Here is a 22,100-nt window from a genome sequence, read left to right as displayed (position 1 = left end):
ATAATATCAAAAATATATATGATAAAAAAATATATATATATATATATATATATATATTTCAGATCATTCTTATTGGGTGGGTCCGGGGATAGGGATCAAAATATCATCCCCACCCCCTACCTGATTTCATAATTCGAATACTGAGGATCCCCATCCCCATTACCCGATTCCCCCCGAATTTATCCCCGTAAGGGTCTAATACCCAATGGGTACCCTACTCGATGGGGATTTTTGCCATCCTTATCCAGAACTACAGTTATTTTAGAAACATTTTAAACTTGACTATGATTTGATTCTTTGCTTGGGAGGTCAATTCACCAGCAGTATCCAAATACTTTGAGGACTTTTAAGATGATATCTGAACTTTTAAAGTTATCAATATGATAGTTGGACTCAATTGTTTCTAAATAGCATTAATATATTAAAATTAGGAGACAGGATATATGCATTAACTTTTCTTTCCAAATATTAATTAATTTCGTCCAAAAAATACTAGCATTAATAAATTGAATTTAGAATATGCTTATGTCCAAATTAATTTTATTAAATTTATTTACAAACAACATTTTACACCACAACACTAACCATATATATGTGTGTGTTTAAGAATAAAGAATACTTGGATGCTTTCATTAATAATAGAGGTTTTTTTATATTGAAGATTACATGTACAATATCTTGAAATACACGAAATCCTAATCCAAATACGAATAAGGAGATCTAGAATATTCTACCCTATTACAATTAGAAGAAGTAATCATGTTTGGGCCAGACACACATAATTTGGGTTTCCTTCTACACTCCCCATTGTGTCGTCTAAACATTATGCTAGGAGTTTAGCATAAGCAGCATTACGAGTGGACAAAAGCGCAACATGTGACCAACGTGTTGACGTGTTAACCAACACCATAAAGTATTGAAAAGGTTCATATATTGGTTGAATAGGTCCACAGACATCCCCGTGGATTCCATGTAAGAACAGGATGAGAACTTTTGTATCCTTTGCATAGTACGGTCTCAGTCCTAATTTCCCTAAGGAACAGGCTTTGCAGACTTCTTAGTCTTCATGTTCCACATTGTGAGCTTCTCTTACTTCGTGATACACTTTGTATGCTGCAGTGAGACCTTCAGATCCTCTACAAATGTGTGCCCAATGACCGGATGCTCCACATCAAAAACACACGTCTTTATGATTAGATTCCCTTGATTGAGGCGCTTTTTGGGCGCAAGTAGGATGCTTCTTAGGACCAACGACGACTTCTCTCTTCCCACGATGGCCTCTTCAGCTCCATGCCTGAATATTCTGGCGGTTACCTTCCTGAGCAGAGTGATTAGATGAACCAAAATGTCTGGATTGATCCTTAGATTTAAGATTTTACTCGCTGTGTCCTCCCTTAGGGGCCTCATTATATTTGGACTCCGGAAAGAGCTTAGTTCCCATAGGTCTCATATTATAATTCTTCACAACGATGTTGGCATGTTTCTCAACAACAGACATAGCTCCAATGAGCTCATGAAACCTTATGATCCGTCTTTCGTTTACTTCAATGTGACAGTTCTTAGCAACCATCAATGCATAAACGAGGAAGGTGGAGAGAGTCCTCTCAATCAACATAGCATTTGAGATGTCTTTACCACAAAATTTCATCAAAGATTTGATGCATAAGGCTTGCAAATTGTGGTCAAGAACAGACTTTAAATCACAAAAGCGGAGATTATAACATCGCACTTCTAAATCCGGAAGCAAGGAGTCACAAACATGCTCAAACCACTCTTTGAGTGATATCCACAGCTTTCTAGGATCTTCTTCATTTAGATACTCGAATTGAAGAGACTCGTCCATGTGATGTATCATCAAAATGATTGCTTTGACACAATTTGTTTCCAAAGTATCAAAAGCAGTTTTGCTGAGCACATCAGTGGTGCGTTCAATGATCGCACATAGGATCCCTTGGGCTTTCAAGTGATTTCGGACATGAACGAACCCACTTGTGATATCCAATGCCCATTGCTTCCAATGGAGCAAAATCAAGCTTGTTCAAGTTCGACATCCTGATCAAAAGGAAAACAAGAATAGAGTTAGTTTCGAAGCTTGAAAGCTAACCACCAAACAATATGAATTTCTAAGAGTAATTCACTACCAAGAAATTGATTTTCAAGAGATATTGGATTAGATCGAAACAGAAACAATGATGTAAAATGGTCGGTTGTAAAGATATTCTCAATTAACCAATGTTCGGAGATAGCACAAACCTCCACAGTTCGGCTCAATCTTACCAATGTCATACTTACATCAGTTGATTGTCAATAGTCCTTTAAAATGAAGCACGTGCTAGGCATGTGATTTGATTTTCAACAGTAAAATTGTCTTCTTACATCAATTTATTAAAAAAATAAAATAATAAAACAATTGAAAAATACTTTAACTTTTTTTATTGTCTAGTACTCTAGTAAATATCCATGAAACTTCATACTTGTCTAGAGTTGAAATTAGGGCTGCCACTTGATTTGGTAATTACCAAACCGACTGAACACCAACCGATGTTTTAGGTTTGGTAAACCGACTTTTTGGTAACCGAGACCGATAAAACCGAAATCCGAAAAAGTTGGTTTGGTTTTGGTAAATAATCTACCGATTATCTAAATATTAGATTTATATACTATAGTTTTCAATACACATACATGTATATTAAGAAATAAACCTAAAAACTTTTATAATAGTATGAACATTACTACATATACTATAGTAATAGTATATGTATTTTAAGTAACCTAGTCAACGATGGTTAAATAACTTAGTTTTATTGAAAATTTTTAAAACTTGATGTCATATATACAAAAGAAAGCTATGACTAGTAGATGAATACAAAGTTTATGACTATAAAATTCAAAAACCTAGTTTTGTTCATTCTAATTTATATTATAAAGAATTAGTTGTTCTAAAGTTGGTAATACCGAAAACCGAAATACCGAATTTAGTAGATATAATTAACAACCGAAAATTTTGGTTGGTAATTAATAACTCAGTTTTAAAACCGAAAGCTTTGGTTTTAAAGTCGGTAATACCTATAACCGATTCGAACCGATTGAGTGACAGCCCTAGTTGAAATCAAATTTGCAACAGAGAGAGCTGCTCGGAGATCGTCCCAAATTCACAACAGAGACTGATTAAAACCCCCATTGTCTCTCTGGCTCTACAATTGCAATCCACAACCACCTTTCTGGGTTTTTCTCCTACCCAAATTTATGCTATGACTTATTTTCATTGCTTTTTCTGGGCTTTGCTGATTGTATTACATGGTTTGATGAATTTGTTGTTTCAAGGTGTTACGACAGGTTTCGTAATCTTGCCAAACTGAAAAGATTCTGTTGGCGTGAGTCATACTTACCTTAGGAGTAGTACTTGTCTTATCAGAATTTGTATATAATTCCTTCTTGTAAGGTGAATTAAATATCTGAGAGTTATTCAGTCAAAATTATCTCTTGTTCTTCGTTATCTTTGACTTGGTATCAAAGCAGAGATCTGATCCTGGACTCTGACTCATTGTTCTTTGATCCTTGACCCTTGTTCTTTGTGCTTGAATTTGTTCCTTGTCCTTTGATCCTTTCATCACCGTTGCCTTCTTAAAATTCCAAGTAGTTTGTTGTTTTTTGTTTCCTTCCGCTGCGTATTCACCATGGTGAAAGATCAAGACGTTTCTCCCAAGTTCTCCTCAAATCTGACTTGCAACTACTGCAAGAATCCAGGCCACATCAAAGCAAGTTGTTACAGGTTGGTTGGTTTTCCAGCAGGCTACTTTGATAGGCCCCGACGTCAGGACAACAAACCCAAGGGAAAGGCTGTTGGTGACAAAACCAGATCACACCAACTTTGCTGGTAAGGATACCGCATCCATAAGTCGTGGTGGTAATGGTAAGGTTGGAGCAGCTTTAAAATTTTCTAGCTTTACTGGTGGCAATACTTGGATAATTGATTCTGGAGCATCTGACCATATGACCTATGATCGTAGTTTCTTTATTTTTCTCAATCCACCCTCTATTTCCTCTGTTGTCAATGCCAATGGTGATTCTTTTCCTGTTTTAGGAATAGGGTCTATTCGTCTCACCCCTTCTTTGACACTACATGATGTTCTTTATGTCCCTGATCTCTCTCATCATCTTATATCTGTGCCTCAACTTAATACTCAATCTCGGTGTTCTGTAACATTTTTTCCGTTGTATGTGATTTTTCAGGACCTCCTCACCAGGGAAATAATTGGCAGGGGTTATCTGAGGGGTCGACTATTTCATCTGAATTGCATGTTCGCCGGAGTGAAGCCGGAGAAGGCAGTTCAAGCAGCTTTGATTTCGATTGGGGTTACTAATCAAGTTGAAGAATTATGGCTATGGCATCGGAGATTGGGACATCCTTCCTTTAGTGTCATGAAGAAATCTATGCCATCCTTGTTTCTGGGTATTGATGAGTCTAAGTTGCACTGTGAGTCATGTGTCTTAGCTAAAAGTCATCGTACTACTTATCTTTTGAGTACTACTAGGAGTTCTTTTCCTTTTGAGCTTATTCATTCTGATGTCTGGGGACCTTCCCGTGAGTCAACCTTGTCTGGAAAACATTGGTTTGTTTTGTTTATTGATGATTATACCCGTCTTACTTGGGTCGCTTTATTGAAACACAAATATGAAGTCTTCTCTGCTTTCCAAGAATTTTTTGCTCTTGTTCAAAATCAATTTGGAGCCAATATTAAAGTCTTTCGTTCTGATAATGGGGGGGAGTTTGTCAATTCTCAGTTTCACCAATTCTTTCATTCTCATGTGATCATTCATCAAACTACTTGCCCTCAAACCCCTGAACAAAATGGGGTGTCAGAAAGAAAGAATCGTCATGTTCTTGACATAGCTCGGTCTCTTCTATTTAGTGCTCATATGCCTAAGTATCTTTGGGGAGATGCAATTCTCACTGCTTGTCATCTCATTAATAGGCTACCTTCCTCTGTTCTCAATGGTCAAACCCCCTATGCTGCCCTTTCAAATCATGTGTCTGTCCCTTCGTTTTCTAATCTCCCTGCTCGTGTCTTTGGATGTGTTGTGTTCGTCCATGTTCCTAAGAATCAAAGGTCCAAACTCGATGCCAGGGCATTAAAATGTGTTTTTGTGGGCTATGGTGTTACTCAGAAGGACTACAAGTGTTTTCATCCCCCTACACAGAAAGTTTTCGTTACCATGGATGTCACCTTTTATGAGGATGCATGTTACTTTTCTCCCATCAATCCTTCACTTCAGGGGGAGAAACACACTTTTTTGGAAGAGAAGTCTTGTGGGATTGAAATTCAGCCCATTGAAGTCAACGTCACTCCTGCCGAAACAGAAAATACTCCTGCCGAAACGAAAAATGGAACTGCCGAACAGAGCATTGCGAGTTCCGAAACAGAAACGGCAATTGCTGAATAGTCTACCCTTCGCCATGCAACTGCCGAACAGAGCATTGCAAGTTCCGAAACAAAAACGGCAATTGCTGAATCGTCTACCCTTGGCCATGCAACTGCCGAACAGAGCATTGCGAGTTCCGAAATAGAAAAGACAATTTCCGAATCATCTACCCTCCGAGAAGGCCGAGCTCCTCCACCCCTCTTAGATACAGATAACCCTTGTCAACCAATCCATGAGGAGCGTCCCAATCTTGAGGTTAGTGGTGTTTCTTCTAACTCTGATATTGGTGATAGTGTGCATGTTTTGCCTCCTAGGTCCACCCGTGGTAAACCACCTCGTCAATATGAACCAAGTTTAGATGTTAAGTCTAAGTATGCCATAGCTAACTTTGTATCCACCCACCGGTTATCCAAATCCCATGCTTCTTTTGTGAATCAAATATCCTCTGTATGTGTTCCCAGTAAAGTGCAGGATGCTCTCAAGGATCCCAAATGGTCTCAAGCAATGAATGAAGAGATGGAGGCATTGGAGAAGAATAATACTTGGGAGTTGGTGCCACCTCCACAAGGAAAGAGAGTTGTTGGATGTAGATGGGTGTACACTATCAAACACAATGCAGATGGTTCAGTGAACAGGTATAAAGCAAGACTTGTTGCAAAGGGATATACTCAAACATATGGCGTGGATTATGAGGAGACCTTTGCTCCAGTAGCAAAGATTAATACTGTTCGAGTGTTGATGTCTCTAGCAGCTAATCTAGATTGGCCCTTGCAACAGTTTGATGTGAAGAATGCCTTTTACATGGAGAGTTATCTGAAGAAGTCTATATGGATCTACCACCAGGATATGAGGCAAGCACAGGAGGTAGATTTGTCTGTAAGTTAAATAAGTCCTTGTATGGACTCAAACAATCACCACGAGCTTGGTTTGGAAGATTCTCTCAAGCTATGCATCGTTTTGGGTACAAGCAGAGCAACTCTGACCATACATTGTTTCTGAAACGCTGTGAAGATAAATTAACTGCCTTGATTATTTATGTTGATGATATGATAATTACTGGTGATAATTCAGAGGAGGTTGAAAGATTAAAAGATCTGCTTGCATCAGAGTTTGAGATGAAAGATCTTGGTTCTCTTAAATATTTTTTGGGGATTGAGGTCGCCAGGGGGAGTTCAGGAATTTTCTTATGCCAGAGAAAATATGTGCTTGATTTGTTGACAGAGACAGGAATGCTAGGGTGTAGACCTGCTGATACTCCTATTGAGCAAAATCATAAACTGGCTGAGTACCCTAATCAAACTCTTACAGAGAAGGCTCGCTATCAGAGGTTAGTTGGTAGATTAATCTATCTCTCACATACTCGGCCAGACATTGCATATGCAGTTAGTGTTGTGAGTCAATTCATGCATAATCCAAGTGAAACTCATATGGAAGCTGTGATCCGTATTCTGAGGTATTTAAAGTCTGCACCTGGAAAAGGATTGATGTTTTCAAAGCATAGTCATCTGGATATTAGTGGTTATACAGATGCAGACTGGGCAGGTTGTGTTACGGATAGAAAATCCACTTCTGGTTACTTCACTTTTGTAGGTGGTAATCTTGTTACTTGGAGGAGTAAGAAACAAAAGGTTGTGGCCAGGTCAAGTGCTGAAGCAGAGTATAGAGGTATGGCTCATGGAGTTTGTGAATTACTTTGGTTGAGAAATTTACTTCGTGATTTGGGATTTAAACTCAAACGAGCCATGAATTTGTATTGTGACAACAAGGCAACGGTGGATATTGCTCACAACCCAGTTCAACATGACAGAACTAAGCATGTTGAGGTTGACAGACATTTCATTAAAGAGAAGCTCGATGCTAAGCTTATCTCTTTTCCTTTTGTCCACTCAGAAGAACAATTAGCTGATGTTCTCACAAAAGCAGTATCGAGTAAGGCATTTCATGACTCACTTGACAAGTTGGGCATTCGTGATCTGTATGCGCCAACTTGAGGGGGAGTGTTGGCGTGAGTCATACTTACCTTATTTATGTAGATATTCTGTAATATTCTGTGATATGTAATATTGTGTAAAATCTGTAGTATTATTAGGTTTACTACTTACCTTAGGAGTAGTACTTGTCTTATCAGAATTTGTATATAATTCCTTCTTGTAAGGTGAATTAAATATCTGAGAGTTATTCAGTCAAAATTATCTCTTGTTCTTCGTTATCTTTGACCCATCAAGGTCATTTGAGTGATGAAGATTGTGTTAAACAGCGACAAGCGTGGCCCAACATTGTACCGATATTGTCCCAACTTAACCACCCGATAGGTGTTGGGTTTTAATCACAAAAGGCCTCGGTACAATTGGGTGAGATCCACCCACTTATAAGTTATATTTTATTTGTCACTTTTCCAATGTGGGATCTTTCCTCTCCAACACGCCCCCTCACGTGCAACCTAACTCTAGGTTAGCACGTGGAATTAATTAACAATCCAATTCCCACATTGGAAATTGGGACACAAGTCTCATATTGGAGACTTGGCCAATATAACAATCCAATGCCCACACCGGACACTTGGTAACAATCCAATCAGAATTTTCCGATGGCAATATAAGGAACCCAAATTCGGGCCCATGACAATTGGAGACGCAATTGGAGAGAGACCCGCTCTGATACCATGTTAAACAGCGACAAGCGTGGCCCGTGGCCCAACATTGTACCGATATTGTCCCAGCTTAACCACCCGATAGGTGTTGGGTTTTAATCACAAAAGGCCTCGGTACAATTGCGTGAGATCCACCCACTTATAAGTTATATTTTATTTGTCACTTTTCCAATGTGGGATCTTTCCTCTCCAACAGATTATGGCTTTGAAACTGAATTTCTCGAAAATGGGAATCAAAAGCAGTAGCTTCGGTCGCGGTTGGAGGCGGTCAAGTCTCTGAGAGCGGATATGAGGGGGAAGGTTGGGGTTCCATCTGAAACCTAATGCATTCTTCACCTTCTTCCAATTCACCCAATTCTCCTCCAGTTTTGACCCAGAGCCATCGACCTCTCCTCTCTCTCCCCCAAAACCCACCACCTCTCTCTCCGACTCTTACTCTTACTTTTTCCAGAGCTCAAATTCAAAGTCATCTTTCTCTCTGTGCATGCTATACAGAATCAACAATTCAATCAATCTAGTACATAAAGCAACAGCGGCAGCCGAATTTTCTAGAATCCGGTCAACGTGGCAGGGATTTGATTGATCAACCCTTTTGCGGTTGCAATTAGGGATTCGTTTATGAGGAGGAAGACGACTCTCTGAGCTTTCTCGCGATGTTCTCGGCGACCTCAGCTTGGTTGATTCTACTCTTGGGCTTTCTTCAACTTGCTTAGCTCTCTGCCAATTCGAAAGTCTATGTCCATGGTTAATGGTTATGGTTATGAAAATTATGTGTTGATTGTGACTCATTGACTCTCACTGACTTGATTACCGGTGACGCATTAAACGTGTTGGAGAGGGGGAGTGTAGAGGAAGATGTCGAGAGGTGGGATAGGGTAAAAACAATGATTAAAATAATAAAAGGTAGATAGGTTATTTTTATTAAAAATAGGTAAAATGTCAGATATGGGGTTAATAAGTCTTTTTACCTTTATTTTAGCCTCACGTGCGCCACACGTGGTAAACTTAATGGAGCCGTGACAGAAAATTGACGTAGGTATGTTATTGACAAGAAAAATTGACCTCAAGTATCACATTGTTAAGTTTGAAAATTCGGTATCATCTTAAAAGTTTTCAAAGTGTCCAGATATTGTTGGTAAAAAAACCTTATAGAGTTGTTTAATTGTAAAATAATTAGATAATTAACTATTTTTACTTAATTTTTTATTATTATTTAAAATTATGTTAAAAGACACTTTGAAAATAGACCTTTTCAATTGTTATCTCACATTTAGATAAGAAAGAACAAAGAATTTATTTACAATTAGATAACCGAACTTATTTCATTGAACTTTTTCAATTAAAGATTATATCGTAAGACTGAACATTTTGAAAATCAACCGTTCCAATTATGAGATAACATTTTGGATGACAAAGAACAAAATATTCAGTCAAATTAGAAAATTGTAGTTTCAAAATATTGTAACCGAGATGTCAATGTCTCGTGCATTATGCATATATGCATGTATGATGTATGATGGATGATGCCCCAACTTCATTTCCAAATCTATCTTCGTCTGTCGTCATTAATCTGGTACCACCACCATCTGTTCCTGATTTACCAATTTGATCGACGATTCAAAGTTTCCCATTCAGCCTTCTTAGAATTGATGGCCAGCGTCACCATCCAATTATAATTCCGTGGTTCAAATTCGAGAATGATAATGACCTTTCGCAAAAATATCTGCATACATGGATGCCTCTGTCAAATTATTTGGTCGCCAGTTTCATAAATACGCTAAATTAAAAGCTAATCACATTACAGGTTTTGCTAGAAAAGTCAGGAGGAGATCGTCCTTGGTAATAGAAAAGAATCTCAGCTCTCACTTCAGACAAATGGAGCTCACTTATTACACAAGCCTACAAATTGAGAAAAATTCTTTATCCCAAATCATCTTGCATTACATTCTCAAAAAAAAAAAAAAAAAAAAAAAAAAATCATCTTGCATTATACTGGTTTAAGAACTCCATCATCAATTATTGTACAAACGAAATGTCATCTCTTAAAAACTTAATAGCTGTCTCTCCTGCCTGCTCCCCCAGTCTGTTTTTTCTTTGCGGCGTTTCTATATTTAGGATGTTCTTTCGCTTCTGTGTTTTAAAGTTCAGTTTGTACTGGGTTTCACTGTTCCACAGCTTTTTCTTGCTGTTTTGGATTTCAGTGGTCAAAATAATAATAATAATAATAAGGTGTCTCTCCTACCTGCCAAAGTTTCTAATTTAAAGACAGTTACCAATTCCTAGTCCATCAAGCAAACTAAGGAATCATGATCTGAAGTTGGATGCTAGAAAGTATAAAATCAAGGTCGATCGTCCTCCCTTCGCTAGTCCTTAACAACCACCAATGCGTGAGCACACCAACACGATTTCTGACTCCCCATTGGAACCAGAATGACCAACTCATAACTGTAGATGCTAAACTCGGCGTGAATGGCGAGCTTGGCATTTTGTGTACGTTAAACTTAGATGTGGAGTTTTTGAAATAAAAATTGACAAACCCACCGAATGGCAAAAATGCAATTGACATTGAACTGAACTAACGGTTGCAATACAATTTCGGTTAGTACTTGAGATAAACTGACAAAAACATAATCAAACGGTTACAGTTTAATTAATTCAAATTTATTTTTTAATTATAGGTAATTAATTTCTATTATTTTTAAATTAGATTGTAGGTTCTCAAATATTAAATCATCGTCTGTGACTCTAACTATATTCACACAAATGAGCTAGTTAAAATAAAAAAATTCATTAACTGAGAAATATCATCTATCAACTAGTGACAGTATGAGGAGACAACTCTTAGTATCACTTTGTCTCATGACATTAATACATTAGTGCTTATTTTGTATAGGGAAATGTTATGAATTTGACTCACATACTTTTAGTATCACTTTGTCTTATGACATTAATACATTAGTGCTTACTTTGTCGTACGTTTTCAAATGTGATATTATCATGTGTTTATTAACAATTTTATTAAAAAAGAAGAAAAAAAAAAAGGAGACAACAACATAGCAATAACGCACGGCTAAAGCAAAACAAAAGACAGCAAGAACCCCACTGTCAAGGACCTTTCACATAGAAGAAGCTGGGCAAACCTCTACCCCAACAACAATTCGATCAGTTGTTTTCAAGGACAAATGATCAGTTATACCTTAATTAGCACAAAAATTAGCTCACCTAATTTTTCCCCCCTTCTAGCTCCACCACTTAAACTAACTCGATCAGCTGAGAGCTGACTTCCTTGATGGGGAGAGAAAAAGAAGGCACAAGGTCAACCCTGCCATAGAGGCCGGATAGGAAGGTTTTTGAGCCAGAGCTCCCATGGAGGCCATTACTGGAAAAAAAAAAAAGACAAGAAACCACATCTAAAGACCGAATCGACATCGAAACGGCTAGAATTCAAGCAAAAACCTAATATTCTGCGTTTGTAGAAGACAAAGAGATGTCAAGAGCATCAGATGCAAAGTAACATCATCATGTTGTTAATTATTATTAATTATTTTTGAGTGAGATACGAAGGAATAAAATTTTACATAATCTCATTTTTAATTAGCAAGTGCAAGAAAAATACAAAGAAAGATCTACAACCAAGAAAGAGGTTCCCTCCCCGCCAAACACTCCATATTAATATTCAGCTGTACATTTCAGTCCACCCAATCCCACTCACACTATTCCTCTGCGGTCAGGTCCATCTCCACCTCCTCCTCCACAAACCCATCGCCGTTGATCTGGTCAAGCACGAGCACCAGTCCCATGGCAAAAGCTGCATCGAAGCCAGGCCTGAGTGCGAGAGAGAAGACGTCCTTCCCAAGCACCACTTGGGTGGAAGCATCCACTTTGCGTCGGATCTCAGCCACCGGTTCCTTCTCAGCGTTGAAGATCGTGCAGCAGCGCTGCGCGAACGACCCTTCTATCTGGTACTCCTCCGGTGACTCTCGGAAGACTTCCACGGTCACGCTCGACCGTCCGATTATGGACGACCGGCGGACGCTGAAGATTGGCTTCTGGCCCTCCATCCTCTCCCCGACATACCCTTCCCACCGGTGATGCAGACTCGGCCTCTGTAGGGATTCATTCATATTTATTAGACTTAACTCACTGAGTTATGAAATCGAAAGTTGATTAAGACTCATTACTCGAATCGAAAAGTATCAAATAATGCACCCAAAAAAAATGTGGGAAAAGTGAAACAGTAAATGCTCGGCATGCAAGAAGAAAATTTTCACGAATCGCCGAGCTGACCCAGTGAGTCGACTCGGTGAGGGTTTTAGGGGTACCTTTCGACGGACGGTGAGAAGGCAGCGCCCGGTGGCGTCCATGAGGACGAGCTCGGTCCTGTCGTGGGGGTCGGGGCCGTACGAGTCGACTCGGAAGACGAGTTGAGCGTCGCGATCGTAGACGGAGAAGCCGTCGCCGGCGAAGAAAAGGGAGGTTTTGGAAACGGTGAGGTAGGTTTCTTCCTCGAATACGAAGGCAGGTTCCACGAGCCCTTCCTTCATCTTCTTGCTGTGGTTTGGCTCTGTCAAATGGATAGATGAAGAGCTCTCTCTGTGTGGTTTTGGGTATTTTGAGTTTTGTGAAAATGAAGGAGTGGTGAAATATGAACGTTATGAAGAAATTTCAGCGTCGAAAAGGGAGATATATAGTGGGTTTTGATTTGAGAGAGACAGTGTGTGAACCCGGAGTTAGCTTTGTCTAGTATATGTGTGTGATATATATAACATAAGGATATATAATTAATATGCATGTGCATTAATATCAATGTATGGCCTATATATGGTGTGGTTTATGGGCATGGAGCCATGGACGAATGGGGCAATACTACAATTTTTGGTATGGACCATGGGATCGTACCACGAATCTGGGACAGACAGCTACGCCGGGCCGAATGATACTTATGACTCCACTGATTTTTCGGAGAAATTTTCGGTCTATATATGATAAGAACAATTCTTGGATTCACCCCTAGGGGTGAATGAGCATATTCACCTCTGTTGTCGATTAACATATTTTTACTTAATAAATTTATAATCCAACGGTCTATATCTTAAATTATCCTGTAAAGACTCTGTAAAAAATCAATCAAATCAGAAATCGTTTAATTATCTAATTGAATCAAAGAAATAGATGGTTCTAACAACACTTACTACTACTATGATGACCCATCCATGTATTTCATAGAAATGAATAACTAAAAGGTCTTCAATTTGATTGATTTTTTACAGAGCTAATCTTTATATTACGTTATACAACATGAATGGTTGGATTAGAAAATTATAAAGTTATTATGCGTTAATCGCAAGAGATGGTGAATTTGCTCATTCACCCAAAGGATGAACCTAAAAATTGTTCATATGATAATATGTAATGTTTTTTTTTTTTTAAATAATCTGTAATAATTTTATTGGTTTACATTGCGTTATATGACATTTTAATTGATGGTATTAATGTGTTAGTAGAGGATCACAAACACTAACAACGGTCAGAAATGTATACTATAATTTCGGACAACACAATAATTACTCGTATTGTGTTAAATCGGAGCGAGTTGCCAGTTGAGAATCGGGACGTGCATAAACTGATTGGAGTTGGTGGATTGCCCGTGGCTTTACCCAAACTCTTTGGCCTCTAGTGCTGTCAGTTAGATAGATACAGTTGCTGATTGCTAGTTCATTCATTCATTTATAAATGGGGTTTGGGTCGAAAGACACAAGTGCATAAATACAGTGATGGTGTCACTTCACTTCCCTCGCTGGGCCTTCATCTGTGGCTTGCAATAATGCAATACCTACCTTAGTGCCTCTGTACAACTACAGAAGAATCTCAAAGGTCCAGATTCCAGAACATAACATGTACGCAGCTCTAGTAGCCATATCGTCATGTAATCATTCAATTATTACTAAATGAGCCACTAATTAAGGATGATTAATTACATGTACTATTTTAACTGGTCAATCATCACTCGTTAATTTGAGGAACGATTATTGCATATGCATGACCTAAATCGCTTTGTGCTCACGCCGCTAGATATAGTCTAATTTACAAATGTTGGGTAAAAAAACGACTCACAATTAAATTTTGTTGTGTTGGGTTGAAATTTTGATATGATAATTTTTATGCGCTTGAGATTATCCAACTCTTTTATTTAAAATTGGAGTTATTGTCACCACAATAATAAAGTTTAGAGTGCTCAAAGAAGAGAATGAGTTACCAAAACAAAAAAGAATAGAATGTGGTAAAGCTCAAATCAATTGAGGTTGGAGATGGCACAAAAGTGAAAGAGAAGAAAACATAATAATTCCATTTCTTCACGTGTTCAATTTTTCATTTGTCATGATCAAATAAAAGTGAGACAATGACGTGGACTGAATATCAAACATAAAGAGGCAAAATCAAGAATTGCTCCGTACAATATCTAGATTTGTGAAAATTGAAGGATAATCTAATTAAGGTTGATTATTATTATTATTATTATTATTATTATTTTTTAGATAAGGGCTGATGTAGCTGATCTCAAGCAGAGACGGAGGGAGGCAGTAGCCCAGTGGGTCCCGTGCCCCACTCACATTTTCATCAAAAACTTAATACACACACACACACACACACACACACACACACACACATATGTTCCCCTGGTCAGTAGCGACCAAGGATTATTTGCTCAACTACCGTCTGATTGAAATCGAACGGTTGACATGTATCTAGATTTTTCAGAGATGAGATCTGTCAACCGTCCGATTTCAATCGGACAGTAGTTGAGCAAATAATCCTTGGTCAGTAGCTGACCAGGGGAACGGGACTCTATATATATATAGTATTAGTATTATATTAATATTAGGTTTCTAATATATAATTTTATATTTTTTTTTTCACCTTTAGAGAGCACTTTACGTGCTCTTCTTTGTTTTCATTGTTGGGATTGTCTGAGGAAGAAAATGTAGACCCCACGTTTGATTTATATTATATTTTTCTTTTCCCAATTTTTTGGACATCAACAATAAAATTGATTACAATTAATAATTCTTATTTCCTCATTACCCATAGATTTTTTAAGTCTAATAGAAAAAGGTTTAAAAAAATATATTCTATTACATCAATAACATGTATGTATGTATGCAGGGGCGGATTCACATGGAGCCCAGATTAGGCACTTGCCTAGACTGGGTTTTTGAGTTTACACTGATTTGGTGTAGGCAAGGGATGTGAAAATGGCAAAAATTGGGCAAAAACATGGGAAAATCTTCATAATTGCCTCCAGAATCTATAGCTTCCCTCTAAGTTTCCCCTCTTCCCCTCCTGCCATTGTCTTGCTTTACCTGAAAAAATTTTCTGGCTTCGCCCCTGTATGTATGTATATATATATCGTCACTTGACGATTCTCAATCAATTCTTTTGTGAAGAGTATTGTTGTAGTCACGTCTTTTGATTCTTACTACTACTCTATTTTTCATTCAAATATATTAAGATACTTTGAAAAGAAAATCCTGGTGCAGAGGAGTCATCGGGTATAAATACCTCATTAGATTCATCTCCCAAAAAAAAAAAAACAAAAACAAAGAAGAATGATAGTAATTTAGAGAAGCCTTGTCCCGAAATTAATGAAAAATATGCTTCTGATCATGGAAATCGTCCTCCAATTTCAACTTATCATCCTAATGTTCAAAATGAAGTACGCATATATTATCTTCAAAAAAGTCCTTGTCAACCTAGAGAACACGAGTTTCCTGATGATTGCTTGATTGATTTCATATATTGAGAAAGACATTTTTACTACCATAGATAATGAGACTATCATGCAAGGATTTTAAAATATGAAATCTCATCGAGGGCAATTACCATTGTAATAATATTTTGTATTTTTTTTTGTGCCCCAGTGAATCTAAATTCCTGGCTCCTCCACTGCCCTCAAGTCTTCACTAATGAAACTGCTAAATATAAAGGGGGGACATAAAGCCTAAACCTCGAACAATTAGTAATAAAGGAACATCCTGAATAATAACAAGAGCTCCCACTAATTCTATGTATTCAAACATGCACCAACTAGCAGGGGTTGACATATCAGATATCTGGGCAACTCTATTTGCTTCACAACGGTGACATACTAGAAAGATAAAGCTCATACAAAGCCATAGAATAATTAAACTTACTTTCCCACTATGCTGTCGACTAGAATTAACTCCAGCAACACTAGATTTCATCTTACCACTAGGAGTTTGCAACCATTTTATAATGGCTTGCCTCTATTAATGTATGAGATTCAGCAGTAGCTAAACCTCGGTTAACGCTTGTCCACAAAGTGGACCGCTACTTGTAGAGATCTTGGTGCTTCTGCTACCTGTCAAATAAAATACACAGGGCGTCAGAGGGAGACCGCAGTTGGCGGTCTTCTCTACTCTAATGCTTAAGTCAGTGAATGTATTTATGTTGACAGAATAACGTTAGGTAAATAGTAAATGCATAATTAATAAGGAGAGAGGAGTGGACCTTTTATAGGTGAGGGATAGACTGATCTCTTTCTTGTTTTCGATGTGGGATTGATATACTTTAGTTCCTAGCTTCTGATGTTTCAGCGAGGTGACCTTGGCACGGTGCGTGGCGGCGCGTCAGCGATGGTCTCGGGCTGAGCCAGTGCTCAGATGATAGCCCACTTTGTGATGTTTTCGTAGGTTACAGCCTTGCTGGTTGTTGGTACCGCTGGCGGTGGTATGAGCGTAGCTCATGATAGCTAATTATGGATAGGAAAATGGTTATGTAAGTACAAGTCCCCCAAGTCCCCAGTCAAGGAGGGCTATCTTGGTTAGGGGGTTGCCTAGCAGTTCTGAAGCGTTGCTTCTACTAGTCTTGCCGACCATAATTAGCGTCAGTGCGTTGTCAACCATGGATTGTTATGAGCAAACGCTTTGAACCCTTTTGGGTGGACCCTTGCTAGGCCCCCCAGGGAGTCCCCCACTCCCTAGCTTAGATAGGCTTCCACTTGTCCTGATTTTTGTTTGATGAGGGGAGTTGCGTTGAGTAGTGGGTGTTAGGTAGCGAGCCTAATCTTTGATACCCTAGCGTCGGGGGTCCACCGGCTGATCAGGGCCATTGAAGACTTTGTTGACATGTCCTTTTGCTCTTTCCCAGATGAGCAAAGCTTGACTGTAACGCAGCATGGCGGTCGTTGATGATATGAGGCATTGCCCCGAGAGATGTTGCTGGTGCGAGCTCCTCTGTTGAGAATTGAAAATGAGAAGCTCTGCTAGCAGTGTTTTGATTATCGGGGGCTTTCTCCTTTGGAGACTGAAGGTGAGAAGTTCCGCTAGCGGTGTTGCGCTTAGTGGAGACTTTCTCCCTTGGTATATGAAGGTGAGAAGTTCCGCTAGCAGTGTTGTGCTTAGCCGAGAATTTCTCCCTTGGTATCTGAAGGTGAGAAGTTCTGCTAGCAGTGTTGCACTTAGCAGAGACTTTCTCCCTTAGTAGCTAAAGGTGAGAAGTTTTGCTAGCGGTGTTGCGCTTAGCGGAGAATTTCTCCCTTGGAGACTGAAGGTGAGAAGTTCCGCTAGCGGTGTTGCACTTAGCAGAGACTTTTTCCCTTGGAGACTGAAGGAGAGAAGTTCCGCTAGTGGTGTTGCTCCTAGCGGAGACTTTCTCTACCGACAGATTTGAATCTTTTGACAGTTGGACTGGATAAACGTTACCTCTGACATTGCCTAACGCGTTTCGAATCCCTATTGGGCTGGAGTGTGGGTGCACGTCTTCTTAGCACGCTCGTCGCTTCGCAATATATGTGAGTAATTAGTGATTACGTAACCGAGGCGAAGCTTTGGTTAACCCGGGTAGTGGGCGTGATAGTAGGGCGCATGTCGACATCCTGTGCAACCTCTCGTTAGGATGGGCGGCTCGGATTTATCCGATGTTGACATAAAAGAGAAGAGAGGTTAACACTTTGTTTCGTGCTTCAAACTTTGGTCTTCATCTTCAAGCTTCTTCACTTGTGAGAGTCTGCAACAGCAAGGTTTTGGGTTTGGAGCAAGAACGTTGAGTTAGGAAAGAAAAGTTGAGTAATAGATTGACCCAGGAATTTGCAAGCACACAGGGTGTCTGTGCTTTACACATCCCAAGTTGGTGATCTCTAGCCCTTACTTTATGTTGTTGTATGTTCTTTGCTCTGTATATGTGCTTACCTTGGTTTTTTTGGAATTTTGCAATGTTGTGGCAATGTGTTTGAGGGTCTAGAGGGGTTTGTGGGTTGGTTTTGGTGTTTTAACAGAGGATTCGTGGTGGGTATTGTGCTAGATGGTCTAATCTAGGTTCGGAGGCTTTTTGTTTTCTTTGTGTTAGTTTTTGTTTTTTTGTGTTTTGTGTGGCTTTGTTCTTGGTGTTCTTGGATAAAATTTGACATAGGGGTAGTTTAGATCCGTTTGAAACTAACAATTTGGATTTTGGGGTGTTTGTGATGGCTAACGTCATAGAGAACTTAAGCAGTGAGGATTCCGGGTCTGACGTGTGGCTCAATGGTTCCAATAGGATTTTTAATTTTTTATTGACTCGTTGCTTCATTTTGCCCCTGCAGGAACCTCACTATCTGATCCTCTAGACATCAAACCGCTACAAACGATCTACCCGACTACGGATATGGGTGCAAAAGCCGATGGCGGACAAGTGGAAACATCAGCGGAAATGGGGGAGGATACCGCCGCTAGTCATCTGCGGGATGAGCGGGTGGCTAGCCACAGTGTTGCTAGGGGTTCGCATGAAGAGGGCAGCCATCCCTGCGATGATGTTAGTGCAGAGAGGTTTCAGATGGGACTCTTGTAGACGAGGCGGGGGGTTCGATGACCCAGGTGGCGATTAATAGACTAAAGCGAGTTTACAAGCTTCCCGGGGTGTCGAAGTTAAGATCGCCGTTGAAGGGTGAGAGATCATCTTCTCTGCCAGCGGGGTATGCAGCTGTGCAAGAGGTGATGTTTCGCCGGTGGGTCAGTTCCCGCTGTTGCCAAACCTTCAAATACTATTGTGTGAGTTCAACATCGCTTTTGGACAAGTCTGTCCAAACATGTGGAAGATGCTTATGGAGCTTAATGCCTTTTGGAGCCTGTTCGGCTGCAAGGGTTCTACTGTAGCTGAGGTGCTCCATTTCTATGAGTTGGTGTACTTTAAGCGAAAGGGTTACAACGAGCAAGTGAATCTGACTCGTCGCACCGGGGCGCCTCAGCTGATCGAGAATATGCCAGATTCAATGTCCCCCTGGCAGGTTACCTATTGTGTCATGTCTGAGGGCTGGGAGTATGATGCGACCATATACCCATAAGAGCAGATGTTTAGAATTAAATCGAAATTCCAACCTAGTCAAGGTTGCCGCTGCCCCTTTTTGTTTATGTTTGCCTTGTTTTAATTCCATGGTATTCGAAATTAATGCTTTTTCTTTTTTGTAGTAGGACTGCACTTTGTGTTGATACCAGAGGAAGAGTGCCGCGTAGTGAGGATCACCGGTTACTGGAAAAATCTCAATCTTCTTGACCTGCTCCTGCTAACCGGCTGAGAGTTGTTGGTGGAGTTGAAGTTGACTCGGTTCCCATGTAGCCACCTTTTTTTTTTTTGGGTGGGTTGGATTTTTGAAGTGGCGCTACTTTTGATTTATCAGTACAATTCATCTTTGATTTTGTAGATCCCCTTTCTAACAACAAGCCGAGTTGCGCTGCTTTTGAGAAAGCTATGGACAACGCGGAATTAAACAACTATCTAGAAGGTGGGTTCGCTGCTCGGCTGACTGTGTGGAAGACGGTTGTCGATCCGCAAATGAAGAACGTCAGCTCTTTGGAGGGTGAGGTCTTGCTGGCAATGCCTCACCACTCTTATATTCCCTCAAGGAAGAGACTATTGTTTGGCCTGCTGCTGCCCATCCTGAGGGCACGGCAGTTGGAGGGAACCAGTTTGGTAGCCAACTCGAGAAATCCTCCGAGAAGGTTCCTGGTGCTGGTCGTGCACCCTAGAAGAAGAGAACCGCGCCGCGGAAGGAGCCTATTGCTGATGAGCCCGTCTCGATAGCGGGTCTGGAGCCTGATGCTTTGGCAAGGGTAGCTGTTGCTAGTGTTGCCGAGGGTGCCATTATTTAGAGGAAGCTACGGCAAAACAACGGTGAGGATGGTGATGACGTAGTGGATAACATGTCGCTGTCCCTTCGTCAACAACAGAAGAAATCAAGGAAGGATGGTCAGACAGTCACCGTCGCTGTTGCCGGGGAGACACCCTCGAGCGGTCTTGACTCCTTCGCCTCATATGTCGAGTTCCTGACTGACAGTGAATGGGAGTTGCTCTTCAGTATTTGCGAGCGGTTTGGGTTTGGAGGGATGAACGGCACCTTGCGCGCCACCCCCTTCAGCAGTTACCATTTAGCTCAGCCCTTGGCCACCTCGTGGTTGGTCTAAATGAGTTATTTTTGGTGGTGTCGAAGCCATCCGCCGCAGAGGTACGGTTGCGTGAGGTAGTTAATGGCTTGCGGTGAGAGCTTGCGAATGTGAAAGAGCGGCTCGCGGACAGTGACCGATAGCTGGCCCAAACGGAAGTGGACTTGGTGGATTCTCGTGGCAAATTGGACGTTGCCATTGCCAGCGATGTGGAGTAGAACACCAAGGTGGAGGAGGTGGAGCAAGAGATTGCTCGCCTGGGTGAACAGGTTTCGGCCAAAGTGAAGCGCCTTGACATCGTACAGTGCAAATCTGCCTCCAGAGATGAAGAGGTGAAGCGGCTGTAGTGTCAAGAAGAAAAGCTGGAGGTGGAGAAGCAGAACGTTGGCGCCAGGACCGTGGAGACCTTCAAGAAATCCCAGGAATATATGGATGCACTTATGGTGGCTGGGAAAGAGGGTGCTGTTGTGAACTTCAAGCTGCTGGACGCGAAGGGTGTGATTGATTGGGGAAAAGTTGCTGTTCTACCGCAGGCCGGTGAGCCTCATGGGTCCAGTGGGAAGGTTGGTGGAGAGCCAGGTGCCGAATCATGGGCTACTGATTCTGTGAGCGATGAGTCCGCTACCGTAGTGTCGTAGCGTACTCCGCTGGTGACCACCTCCAAGGTCTCGCGCTAGGAATTTTTGGCTGCCCATACTCGGGAGGATGAGACTATGATCACGCCATGCCCCACTGCTCATGGGTCCGACCAGACGAGTCGGTCGGTAGCTCAGACCGAGCAGGTTGACGGTGATGGCTCTGCTGCCTCCTTAAGCAAGTCGTGAAGACTTGTCTTGATTTTGCTCTGTTGTTGTTGTTTTTGTATTTGTAATTAGACATCCTTTTGGTTGGGGAGTCCCAACCTAAGTTTATAATGAAATTATGCTTTTGCTTTGCATCCCCAACCTAAGTTTATAATGAAATTATGCTTTTGCTTTGCATCTCCTAATTTTTCTAAGTGTTAGATTGCCACTGGCAAATACTTGTTTTCTGTTTTGAGTGTTGGTATACCGCTAGAGATTTTTTTTTTTTTTGTCTCTCAATAAAACATTGAGGGAATTAAAAATTTTCTAAGTGCACGAAGTAGCGGACGTGGTCCACTGAACTTTGCCGGCGTTGGCAGTTAACTGTTTGGGCTACGGAGAACAATGGTTTGAATAATTCCTCGTTGACTGGTCAACGTTTATAAAAGACTGAGAATACCTGTTTGGTAGCTTTTCTTAGCTAAATATTGTAGAAAAATTTAGCTAAGTCAAGATACTCGTGGGTTAGCAGTAGGATTATTTGCAATAATACCAGAGGTGTTTGATATTCCAAGGGTGGGTGGATGTGACACCGTCCTTGCATTTTAAGTAGAAAGCGCTCGGACTAACGACTTCCACTATTTGATATGGTCATTCCCAAGTGGGACGAAGTGCGGTTGGCGGTGGAATGACTTCCTTCATGACCCAGTCTCCAAGTTGGAGGTTTCTGGCATTGACTCTAGCGTTGTAGAAAAGTGATACCCGCTGTTTGTTTTACAGGTTGTGTAAGTGAGCTTTGTGACGTTTTTCTTC

At 40.5% G+C, this 22,100-nt stretch overlaps 1 protein-coding gene across 1 annotated transcript; it reads right to left on the bottom strand.

The window, feature by feature from the left end:
• Positions 1-11,578: 11,578 nt before the first annotated feature.
• LOC112187899 (protein LURP-one-related 12) lies at positions 11,579-12,814 on the bottom strand. Its single transcript, XM_024326864.2, has 2 exons — positions 12,397-12,814; positions 11,579-12,180 (listed from the first exon to the last, which is right to left on the bottom strand). The coding sequence occupies exons 1-2, from the start codon at positions 12,616-12,618 to the stop codon at positions 11,788-11,790; spliced, it is 615 nt and encodes a 204-aa protein (XP_024182632.1). The 5' UTR covers positions 12,619-12,814; the 3' UTR covers positions 11,579-11,787.
• Positions 12,815-22,100: the final 9,286 nt, after the last annotated feature.

This window comes from Rosa chinensis, chromosome 2, assembly GCF_002994745.2.
Source record: "Rosa chinensis cultivar Old Blush chromosome 2, RchiOBHm-V2, whole genome shotgun sequence".
NCBI lineage: Eukaryota > Viridiplantae > Streptophyta > Magnoliopsida > Rosales > Rosaceae > Rosa > Rosa chinensis.
The sequence above is the reverse complement of the archived record's forward strand: the minus strand, read 5'-3'. Positions and strand labels throughout refer to the sequence as shown.